Raw genomic sequence first — 12,785 nt, 5'->3', positions numbered from 1 at the left:
GCACGTTACCCTCCACAACACTCTCAATCCTTTCCAACCCAGGAAGCAAGGAACCAGACAAGTATTTAAACTTTACACTCTAACAGCTGATAAAAACCAAGGGGCTCTTAGTTTATTGAGCCAAAAAATTTCAAAACAAAAACAACAAAAATCCAATACATGGAAAACCCATTTTTAAAATATTCTTGTTTAGGGAAAAAGTATTACAACATGCAACATCTTACTGTTGATTGGAAGATTAATGAAAGGGATTTTTTTTTAAGAGTCACTATGCCTGTGGATATCCCAACTATATAAATCTGCCAGCATTTTAATTAAGAAGCTAATATACAGAAATTAATGAATCACACACAAAACATAAAAGGCTTACTGCTTGGGGCACAACCGGGGCTGCAGCTCCGACATGAATAGCATCATAGGGAGCTTCTTCTGGATATCCCATTCTTCCATCCCCCACTGCAAGAAAGCAAAACCTTTTAACCCTTTCACAGGGATGCACAACAGCTGAGCTGAAAATTTTCAAGTTATATTCAGCTGCAAATAAGGGGCCAACCTCCATTTTAAACTGAAGTTCTGGACAAAACTGAGCTGTCATATGAATGTGTGACAAGTCACTTTTTAATGTCGTATTTAACTGCATTATGTACGTAGTATCTTCAATCAATGAAAAATACACAAACACACACCACAGTATCTGAAGAACTGTTGGAGCACTAGAAACCACAGGATGTTTAATATAAATTAAGAAAGGAATCCATTTGCTAAAAGAAGTTAACTGGTTGTGATATAATACAAAAATGGAAATAAGGCGCATCCAGACTACAGAGAATATGGATGCCACCACATCAGATAGAGGTTTTATATTTTCTACTATTTAAAGAGTGGAGTACCATCATTTTATGAATCATTTTTTCACCTTCTAATCAAAGGTTATAACATTTTCCTTGAGAATAACTAATATTTCAAATATTGGTATTTGGATTTACAACTGATATTTTTAATACAGTTTTTTTTTTTTATTTAAGCAACACAATAGAGCATCTGTAAATTTTACTTCCAAAGAAATTTAGAAACATTTGGATTTCTGCAGTCAGCATCTCACTGTGTATTTAATATGAGTACAGAAGTTAACCAGGGCTGGCCTGACTCCCTAATTCAATGCCCAATGGAAAACAAGAGTTCACATTTGAGTTTGGGCTCAGTCTCTGGGCTGGAGCACCTGAAAGCTCTGTAGAAGCAGTGTGCTCAGTTCGCTATCAGTCAATCTGGAGCTCTGGCAATGTGAAGCCTACTAAAGGGAGAATATTAAAAGTTACTGAGGGATGAAACATGCCTTTCACCACACACATTTTACAAAACAAAAAACAAAATAAAAAAAGTTAACTCACACCAACCTCTACCTTGCCCAGGCTCCTACTTGAATATCCAATTTAGGTTAGCTATTTGGGGCCCTGTCTACATTAGAGACTTGAACTGTTACAAATAACTACACCATGTCCACACTAGCCATTCTGTTTTGGGTACATGAAAGTAGTAATTTGCCCTGTTTCCACACTAAAACTATATGCTTTTTGCACTGTAGTTGCAATGCCCTCTGGGTACCTATCCCATAATTATCAGCACAGACCTTTGAGATTTCAAAAAGGCTTTCTGGAAGCCCTGTGGAAATTGTGGTGGGTCAAAGTCAAACTCAAATAATGTGAGACAATGCTACAAGTCCACTGGCAATGCTGACACCATTTATAAGTCGTTCTGAGGCCAACGTAAACACTTAGCTCTTGTTCCTTGCTTGGCAAGAAACATTTATTTTGGCACTTTTGATAAGCAGTCATGAAGTACTTAAGGCAGCTATGATGTAGCAGTGGAGTATATTCCAGAAGACTGACTCTCCACTAGCACTAACTGTCCAGTTTTCTGAATTCATTACAATGTAACCACCACCAACCACCATCTTCTCTACTGTATCCATGGCCTTGGAGTCCTGGGTCTCTCCCAAAGAGATCCCAAAATCCCAGCATTATATCAAACATCTGCTGACTTGGTTTATTTATTTATTTATTTTTACGTACACCCATTTCATAGAGTCTTTGTTTCCCCATGTCCCTCATAATTTGACTGCCAAGACTTGCTGTACTATAACAAAAAAAATGGACTAGGTAGTTGGTAGAAGCCAAAATAACGGGTCCAGATTATCATACAATGGGCACATTTTCTACCCTGAGTGATTGATTCTTTTCCTGGGGCTCATTATAAGCCAACAGTCCTTTAACTATCTCACAGCACCATCCATCACTACCAGTCATTTGACCACTAGTCATGCAGTTACGTATGACAGTTAGATGGCCTTAGATCTCCAGTAATGGACCCCAGAGCCTGCAAACTGGCTTTGGCATAGCTGGCAGCACATTAGTAGGATAGTCTTCTTAGGAGATATTTTGGTGACAGAACCAGTGAGGTGCAGAAACAAAAGATGTTGGATACCGTGAAAACATATAGCTGAGCTGCATCGGGTGGTACATCACTATATTCACATAGTTAAGTGAATTCCAAGGAACTCGACACCTGTGCAGTGGAGTGCAAAAAACAGACCAGATAGGCCACCTAAGCAGCAACTGATGCACTGTATGACAATAATGGGAAAACTATTTGCACTCTTAAGGCTATTACAAAAGTGGTATCTGTGCACTCTGGCACTGTATCAATGGAGATTACCATGGTGAAAGTTAATACCACAACTAACCTTGGTTGAAGAATATCTAAATGAATTGGTGATACACCACGGGGAGCATTTGTATATGGAAGCAAGGTGAATCTATAGGCATGCTGTCATAGGGCAACCACATGGTGGTTAGCAAATAATTTCTCTAGTTTGGAAAAAATCTGGAATGTCTCCACTTTTTGGAGAAGAGAGACAAAAGTCAGAATTTTTGGAGAGTACTTCAGCTACAGGGGCTGAGTAGAAATAGTAAGTTAAGGTGAATAGTTTACTAGCAATTTTCTTACAGAAGCACCTAGTGACCCAGCACCAAACCATTTAACACACATATAATATTATATTTTTTATAATTGAGACCGTGCTTTTTCCTTGCTATATTTCCATCGCAATAGTTAAACTCAGATTTGTAGTCTAGTAAACATTATGATTGGGCATTCGGCCCTCATTTACACTGATTTAATTATACTGCCTTGGTATCAATTTATATTACCAATTCCTACAAAATACAGACACTGACAGTACATTTTAGAACTAGTTGAGCTGATTAAATTAATTAGTGCACTTTACTATTCTAGTACTTTTTTATTTTTGGCCAGTAAGTCTTTCAACTATTACTGCACAAGCACAGGGTGCCTGTACTATAATGCTCTAATTTTGTAAGCAAGCTCATTCACACATACAAAGAAGTGGTAAATACAGGCTTGGTTTTAAAAAGCGTTACACTTAAGTGAATTCTTGTTCAGTTTTTGTTTTACTACAGGAATATACTATTATGTCAGAAAAGTGCATTCAGTGCACTGACTGTTTTTTGTTTTTTAAATGCTAGAAAAATCAAAATCATACAAAGGGAAGGATTTTCAAAGGCCTAAAAGGTGAGTTAAACCTTCAAATTTTCAACTGGAGTCGGGCACCTAACGCCCTTTGTGTCTGAAAATCTTCCTCAAAGAAATTAAACCAATCAGGTTTCCAAATTCAGGTAATTTGCAGTCAACTTTTAGTCAGAATATTAATTTAATTAATAAGTATACCACAGTCTTTGATGCTCACCAATCAGTTTCACTCTTCCTGAAGACAGTAATGTAGGATCATCCTTTTTGACATTATTTATTGAGTCATCTACTAACTCTTTGATATGATCAATTCCTACAACTCGTCCTTGGAGACCAACCTGGAAGAAAAATCATACAGTTGAATAGTTTGCTAGTTTTATTTTAAATGTCATGATTTCCATTTTCTGAGTTCACTTCTTTAAGTAAGTCTGCTCAGTTAGTAAAGCATTACCCCAATCCTAATAAAGCTACTGCTCAGAACCACTAAATTCTGTTTTCTAGAACCAGTGCACAATATAAGAAGTGTGCCAATAGTTTTATCAGCTAATTTCTTTGTTGTAGCTACTTTTTTTTTTAAAAAAAAAAAAGATTTTTTAAAGCTGGTTTTGTTTAAGTTTAGTATCTTAGAGCATTAATACAGATTTTTCCCTTCACTATTAAACAGTTAAAGTCCTACCATACACAACCATATCATCTACTATTGGCAGCAAGAATTTCAAGAACAAGGTTTAATTTCTAACCTTATTTTGCTATGTCCAGTATCTTTCCTGGAAGATTAAGACTTTCTAGAGAACAATTTTAATTCAAAACCAAAAGCTACAAGAGGTTGGTTAAATCTGATTTTGTGGTTCTACTATTATCTAAATTTACCAAATGAGACAGTAAACATGGTATCTGAGCATCCCACAAATTTATTAAGTCTAAAATATACTAGTTTCTCTACTCCCCAGTTGAAAGAATGTTTTTCTTTTTTGTAGGGTTATTGCAGAAAAGCCATGTTGAAGCAATAGGTTTTGCATTTTTCTCTAAAGTCCCAAGATTCTTTATTGAGCTTGCTTCTGAAGGAGACCAGGATGACAGTCATGGGCCTAAAGCTTTGTCACCTGCACTCGTAAGTCTCACTCTTGAGATCTGGAGTTCCATTGATCCAGTGACATGTAGCTGTTGAGGATTTAGGACTTGTCAACATGGGGAAACTGAGCGGCATAGCTACAGTGGAATAATTATTCTGCTATAGCCATGGCAGTACAATTTCCCGGTGTGGACACTATTCCTGAATAAAAGTGTCTTCCTAAAGTAGAGTAATTATTCTGGAATCATTTTATTTTTATTTTATTTTATTCCAGAGTAGAGGGTGTCCACATGGAAAGTTATACCAGCATAGCTCTATAGATATGCCAATTTCCCCATGTAGACAAGTCCTTAAAAAGGTATAATATTAGCACACGGACTTAAAACATTAACGTATGTTAGTGTAAAAGGATACAGACTTTAATATGTGCTAAACTGATCAAGGCTTACACTAGACCTTTAAACATGTTTGTTTACATGTGCTAATGTAATGTCTTAAAATAATAGTCTAGGCAAGGTCACAATGAGGTTGTGATCCCATGGAGAGACTGGTTCCTTGATAGGTGGAAACACTCTTACTAAGTCCTTCAGAAATTTTATGACAGTCAGGTGCCACAAGGAAGACTGACCCTCTAAAGGTTCACGATGCACTGAGATCACTGCCAAGTGTACTTTCACTGAACTTAGAGATAGGTTTAGACAGTCTCGAATTATCTGTTAAAATTGAAACAATCAGTACCAAGGCTTCAGAGATTTCCACTTCATCCAGTAAATCTGTCCTCTAGAGACCTTGCTACTATTAAACTAGGATACCTCCAGCAGGAGAGAAGTAACAATGTTCTATGCTTAATATCCATCCAGTAGCCAGGCCGTGGGATAGAAGACTGGGTGTAGGATCTTTCCCTAGGCCTGCAACAACAGTTACCAGCAGTAGCGCCTCTGAACAGCTAGGAACCAGAATTGTCTGGGCCAGGTTGGAAAATTAAAATCACTCTCACTGAGATCTGTTTGATCTTGCAGAGCAAACTGGGAATAGAGCGACGCAGGCAAAGTGTAAAATAAGCCTCCCTATCTACAGGATCAGAAAGGCACCCGGCAGGGAGCCCAGGCTCAGTTCTCCTTGTAAACAGAAGCTGTGGCACTTTGTCATCTTGTTTCACAAACAGGTCTATTTGAGAATGGCGCTCCTCTGAGAAGATGTCACGGAGAATGAGCTGTTCAACTTTTCAATTTGATAAGAAGCGTCCGCTACCGTGTTCTGCAGACCAAGCAAGTGGACAAGCAAGCGAGAAATTTGATTTCTGATTCACCAGTTCAAAAACATGACAGCTTCCTGACACAATGGGGAAGACTTGGCCCTTCCCTCACTTGTTGATCTGGCACATGGTGTAGGTATTGTCCATCAATATTTGAATGTCTTGACCTCTAATGAGAGTCAGGGAAGATTCACAAGCCTTTCAGACTACCCTAAGCTCTAGGAGGTTGATGTGCATTTGTCTCTCTTAGGATGTCCACTGACCTTGTGCAAGCAGGTCCTTCAACATGTGCTCCCCAGACCAAGTGCAATACCTCTGTCACTACTGTTCAGGATGAAAGAGGAGGTGTGAAGGGAATTGCCCTGTAGACAGACATTAGGTCTTTCTATCATGCTAGATATTACTGGGCCAGGAAGGGGACATGGACAGGATCATATCCAGGTGATATTTGCCTGGGAAGTATACCAACCTCAGCCATCCCTGCAAGCAGCAAGGTGTAGTTGGAGAGATGCAAACAAGTCTCCTAGATCCAGAGTGAGAATAATCAAGGCAAGGGTTACCATCCTGGACTTTAGCTTGCAAATAAATTTGTTTAGCTGTCTCACATCAAGATGGGTCACAATTAGTCTTTCTTCTTTGGATGAGGATGTATAGGCTGGTACTATACATTTCCCAGTACTAAGGCAGGAAATGCTTTAGTGCTCCAGGAGAAAGGAGGGGATCTCTTATTGCAGAAGATCCTCATGAGAGTGGTCCCTGAAGAGCAATGGGGAAGAAGTGTTTAGCGGATAGGCACCAGAAGAAGTTGTGTACAGTAACCCAACATTACGGCAATGGTATCCAGTCACTGGTCCAAGGTAGCACACACAAAAAAAAGAGAAAGGTGACTCCCAAAGGGGAGAGTTGGTTGTGGTTCTGGAGAAATGGGTCCATATCTCCCAAACAACTGATCAAAATTGGTGTTTTGAGAAAGCGTGAAACAGTTGAGTCACTGAGGAAGACACTCTCCTCCTGTGGAAGAGTTGTGTCTTCCTGAGTGGCTCTGAGGACCTCTGGTAGAAGAACAGTGAGACTGTTCTTTGGGGAGCTGCTGTCTGAAATGCTTCCTACTAAGAGACAGACCTGGTCTACACTACCACTTAAGTCAAGTCACTTTAGGAGGGTGTGAAAAAAAATCACACACCCCCAAGCAACATAGCTTACACTGACCTAATGCGATGTCTATACCGTGCTATGTCGGCGAGAGACGCTTTCCCACTGTCTTACCTTCTGCCTCTCGGGAAGATGGAGTACTGAAGTCAATGGGAGAGCGCTCCGTCATCGACTTATTGTGCCTTTACCAGACCCGCTAAATCAACACCACTGCATCAACCGCAGCGGCGCTGATTTAGCTTGCCGGTGTAGACAAGCCCACAGAGTACAGACCCCGAGGAATTGCACCCTCAAATCACCCTCAAATCCTTTAAAGCGTGAAGGGCTTCATCTGTCTTCACACTGATGCTGGCAGACCTGGTGCCAGCTCAAGTCAAGGCCCCAGGCCTCACTGAACACTGACGAATGTATAGCTGGATATCAATCTGGGTCACCTGTGTGTTAGTATTATTAAAATTAGAGTTAAAATTAGATATTAGAGTTAAGAATGTGCTTAGTATTTTGACTTTATGGAATGCTTGTATGATGCTGCATCTATTAATTCTACTTATGATATCTATATCCCATGTTATAAAGTAATGTTTAAATATTTGCTCTAACTATAAAAATGTTCACTAAAACTGTAAATCCACCAAGTCAGGGGAAAAGCATTACCAAGTATGAAATACTAGTTCACCACAAGAGGTTATCTCCTCCCCAACGAAAGGTCTACAGACATCAAACATGCCACTGTGTACAAAAGACTTAGAATCATAGAATCATAGAATATCAGGGTTGGAAGGGACCCCAGAAGGTCATCTAGTCCAACCCCCTGCTCGAAGCAGGACCAATTCCCAGTTAAATCATCCCAGCCAGGGCTTTGTCAAGCCTGACCTTAAAAACCTCTAAGGAAGGAGATTCTACCACCTCCCTAGGTAACGCATTCCAGTGTTTCACCACCCTCTTAGTGAAAAAGTTTTTCCTAATATCCAATCTAAACCTCCCCCATTGCAACTTGAGACCATTACTCCTCGTTCTGTCATCTGCTACCATTGAGAACAGTCTAGAGCCATCCTCTTTGGAACCTCCTTTCAGGTAGTTGAAAGCAGCTATCAAATCCCCCCTCATTCTTCTCTTCTGCAGACTAAACAATCCCAGCTCCCTCAGCCTCTCCTCATAAGTCATGTGCTCTAGACCCCTAATCATTTTTGTTGCCCTTCGCTGGACTCTCTCCAATTTATCCACATCCTTCTTGTAGTGTGGGGCCCAAAACTGGACACAGTACTCCAGATGAGGCCTCACCAGTGTCGAATAGAGGGGAACGATCACGTCCCTCGATCTGCTCGCTATGCCCCTACTTATACATCCCAAAATGCCATTGGCCTTCTTGGCAACAAGGGCACACTGTTGACTCATATCCAGCTTCTCGTCCACTGTCACCCCTAGGTCCTTTTCCGCAGAACTGCTGCCTAGCCATTCGGTCCCTAGTCTGTAGCGGTGCATTGGATTCTTCCATCCTAAGTGCAGGACCCTGCACTTATCCTTATTGAACCTCATCAGATTTCTTTTGGCCCAATCCTCCAATTTGTCTAGGTCCTTCTGTATCCTATCCCTCCCCTCCAGCGTATCTACCACTCCTCCCAGTTTAGTATCATCTGCAAATTTGCTGAGAGTGCAATCCACACCATCCTCCAGATCATTTATGAAGATATTGAACAAAACCGGCCCCAGGACCGACCCCTGGGGCACTCCACTTGACACCGGCTGCCAACTAGACATGGAGCCATTTATCACTACCCGTTGAGCCCGACAATCTAGCCAGCTTTCTACCCACCTTATAGTGCATTCATCCAGCCCATACTTCTTTAACTTGCTGACAAGAATACTGTGGGAGACCGTGTCAAAAGCTTTGCTAAAGTCAAGAAACAATACATCCACTGCTTTCCCTTCATCCACAGAACCAGTAATCTCATCATAAAAGGCGATTAGATTAGTCAGGCATGACCTTCCCTTGGTGAATCCATGCTGACTGTTCCTGATCACTTTCCTCTCATGTAAGTGCTTCAGGATTGATTCTTTGAGGACCTGCTCCATGATTTTTCCAGGGACTGAGGTGAGGCTGACCGGCCTGTAGTTCCCAGGATCCTCCTTCTTCCCTTTTTTAAAGATTGGCACTACATTAGCCTTTTTCCAGTCATCTGGGACTTCCCCCGTTCGCCACGAGTTTTCAAAGATAATGGCCAAGGGCTCTGCAATCACAGCCGCCAATTCCTTCAGCACTCTCGGATGTAACTCGTCCGGCCCCATGGACTTGTGCACGTCCAGCTTTTCTAAATAGTCCCTAACCACCTCTATCTCCACAGAGGGCTGGCCATCTCTTCCCCATTCTGTGATGCCCAGCGCAGCAGTCTGGGAGCTGACCTTGTTAGTGAAAACAGAGGCAAAAAAAGCATTGAGTACATTAGCTTTTTCCACATCCTCTGTCACTAGGTTGCCTCCCTCATTCAGTAAAGGGCCCACACTTTCCTTGGCTTTCTTCTTGTTGCCAACATACCCGAAGAAACCCTTCTTGTTACTCTTGACATCTCTTGCTAGCTGCAGCTCCAGGTGCGATTTGGCCCTCCTGATATCTTTCCTACATGCCCGAGCAATATTTTTATACTCTTCCCTGGTCATATGTCCAACCTTCCACTTCTTGTAAGCTTCTTTTTTATGTTTAAGATCCGCTAGGATTTCACCATTAAGCCAAGCTGGTCGCTTGCCATGTTTACTATTCTTTCGACTCATCGGGATGGTTTGTCCCTGTAACCTCAACAGGGATTCCTTGAAATACAGCCAGCTCTCAGTCATTGAAGTCATATGGACTTCAGTCATTGCTTCCCCTACGCCCCTGAAGAGGATACAAAACACAAGCCCTCATCCCATCCCATCACAGCTTGAATGCTGGGGAAAGGGAATAAAAATGCCTGTTAAGAAGAAACTGTTATCCCTATGCTGCTTGAACTCTGAGGAGCAAAGATTTCTAAGCATAAAGAAGGGGTCCCCAGCTATCTGGCTTGGGTTAGCCCAAAGGACATATAAAGCTTGCATATTATAGCTTCCTAAAGATGATAGCTGCTAAGACTGGATCTCATTTGTTATAAACCTTTAGATAGTTTATTATAGGACAGGCTACAAGCACTGTCTTTGATAAGAGAGCTAGAGTGCACTTGAGGTAAGTAACTGGTCCTTTGGGACTGAGAGTAACGTGATATTGTTGTGATTTTTGGTGTAAGGGACCACCAATCATAAAGGCAAGCTTGCCTGTGTGGCAAGACAGACCAGAGTACCGAAGGGGACTGTCTGTGACTCCATGTTAAGGCTTATATAGTGCTTTAGAAGTTCACACTTGTTATTTGGTTGGTGAAATCTAATTACAGAACATACAACCCGTTCAGAGTTTGTGCTCTGTTCCTGGACAGTTTGCCCTGAGGTTGGCACTCACACTTGTGAGCTGCTCCAGACAGCCTGACAGAGAGAACTTCTGCTTCATCCAGAAAGGAGAATGACAAGGTGACCGGTCCTATGGGTGTTAATGGGGGAAGAACGGTTTCCTCCTGTTTTTATTGATGCAGACCTGAGCTGTTGGGGGTTCAGGTGCCACCTGAGCAGCACTCACCTTGAATGAATGAGCTTCAGGCACATGCGGCCTATTCTAGGAAGTATTGCCTCCCATGAGACAACCAAACCCAATAGGGCCATATGGGCATGGAGGGGTATGGACTGGGAACCAGGGTACCTGCGAAGGATGAGGTGCTCAGCGCCACATCGAAGAGTCCTAGTACTGCCAGGGAGAATGAATTTGAAAGGAGCAGCGACTCCAGTTCCCATAGAACCAGGAAGTCTCTCAGTGCCACTACATGTCAGGCCCCTCTCCCCCAGCCCCTCGAGCCCCCCCCCCCCCCACAGTACCAACTCGTCAGACTCCCGATTCTACCGTCAGTGCTAGTGGCATAGTATGGGATGCAGGGTGTACTAGTGCTGCATGTGACTTCATTGGTAGTGGTCGGGAAGCAGTCAGTGCTGTATCCTGCACTGGTGAGGATTTTGATGGTGCAAGCCTCAGTGTCTCCTCAGGGTTCTGAGACAGCACTGGGTCCTCAGTGCTGCAGGCCATTCAAAGCTTATGTGGTAGCCACATGGGGCACAAAGTCTCAGAAGAATGGTGGAGGGGAGGAGATTGCTTCACCAGAGTTAGAAAGTGATCTTCAACTACAACTCCATGCACTGTCTACGCAGTGCCCCTTCTCCATTTTCATCAACTTTGCCTGGAAAACAATGTTCCATGCAGTAAGTCCGCATTTGCACTTTTTGGAGAGGAGCGTACAGGGGGATTCAGATAGCCAGGATCCAATGCCAGCTCCATAGATTTATTTAACAGAAAGACTGGCAACTTTGTTTCTCTGTCCTTGTGGGTCCAGGATGTAAATTTGCAAATCATATTTTCCAGGGGTGAGAGACTCCCTGAGACAGTAGACACATTTGATATGCCCATCATTAGCAGATACAGTTCCCTCACAAGACGGCCATCTCAGGAAGTCTTTGTTGTTGTTGTTGCCGCCAACACTTGGAGGAGAAGTTAGGGCCACAGCTATGCAATGGATACTATTTTCACACACTCTTCAGGATTTAACACCAACAAAAAAACATATTAATCTGCTAACATTGTACAGAACAAAAAAAATCTTAACAGCACATCAGTGTAACAGGAGAGAAAAAAGCAATGTTAGGCATAAAGATTCCACACATCTTCAAGACAAGCCATAATTTGACTTCTTTTTCATGTCATCTCTTTTGAAGATTTGGTTCACAAGTCTTGTTCCTTCCGAACACAAAAAATGACCACTTGGGCATTGTAGTTTTAAATTATTAGCTACTGAGTTGTACACACCAACAAAGTCTGGTTTAGGTTGACTGGGAGTAAACAACTTAATTAGCCATTAGTGGACAATAGGAAATAGAAATTGTTAATAGAAGCTAAGGTTTTTTTTAATTTAACTTGAAGATAAAAACCTAATACAACTTATTACCCAATCACAGCATAACACTTGCACCCAGTTTAACTATGAAGTAGAAGAATAGCAGATTAACCAAAGATGACTTGGTGATGGGAAACAAAGACTATGTGCATTAATGCAAATTATTCCTTGTACTCTTACAGACTGCTGGATTCCAAACTAACTTACTTCTCAAAGACAAAGTGTCACCACAGAGAGGTGAGTGAAGAACTTAAACACAGCAGCAATCAAAAAAGCAAACGAAAAGGTTAGGATACAGAGGGAGTGGAACTGATAATATACTATTACATGAGTCACAGACATGCCCCCATCAGGTAACAGTGTGTTTAGTTCTAGTCACCTTATCTCAAAAAAAGGATATAGATGAAATAGAGGGGTTTGAAACAGGTTATTAGAAGCACAGAATGTCCATATGAAGACATTACCTCGTTTAGAGAGGAGATTAATAAGAGGGGACACAAGAGTAGTATGTACATTAATGAACAGTATAAAGAAGGTAAACTGGATGTTACATAGGTGAGCTGATGAGAAGCTCAGAAGAAAAATTCAAGAGGAAGTTTTTTTTGCTCGATGGTCAACATTACTCAAGTGTCTACTGAAGAAAGATTTGGACAAATGAAGCACCACAAAGAGACCTGGAGTTTTTTGTATGACCTTAGTAAGCTACCAACAGCAGACAGGAACATACTTGAACAATTATATAGACCTTCACTGGACACTAACA

At 41.6% G+C, this 12,785-nt stretch overlaps 1 protein-coding gene across 2 annotated transcripts in view; it reads right to left on the bottom strand.

Moving 5' to 3' along the window:
- PCMT1 (protein-L-isoaspartate (D-aspartate) O-methyltransferase) overlaps positions 1–12,785 on the bottom strand; it is a 50,112-nt gene that overhangs the window by 8,709 nt on the left and 28,618 nt on the right. For both annotated transcript variants that reach the window (XM_074948603.1, XM_074948602.1), the window contains exons 5-6: positions 3,764–3,884; positions 371–456 (exon numbers count right to left, since the gene is read on the bottom strand). In XM_074948603.1, coding sequence (XP_074804704.1) covers positions 371–456; positions 3,764–3,884 — 207 coding nt within the window. The remainder of the gene's footprint in view (positions 1–370; positions 457–3,763; positions 3,885–12,785) is intronic.

The sequence above is a fragment of the Natator depressus genome, chromosome 3 (assembly GCF_965152275.1).
Source record: "Natator depressus isolate rNatDep1 chromosome 3, rNatDep2.hap1, whole genome shotgun sequence".
Classification (NCBI taxonomy): Eukaryota; Metazoa; Chordata; order Testudines; family Cheloniidae; genus Natator; species Natator depressus.
The sequence above is the reverse complement of the archived record's forward strand: the minus strand, read 5'-3'. Positions and strand labels throughout refer to the sequence as shown.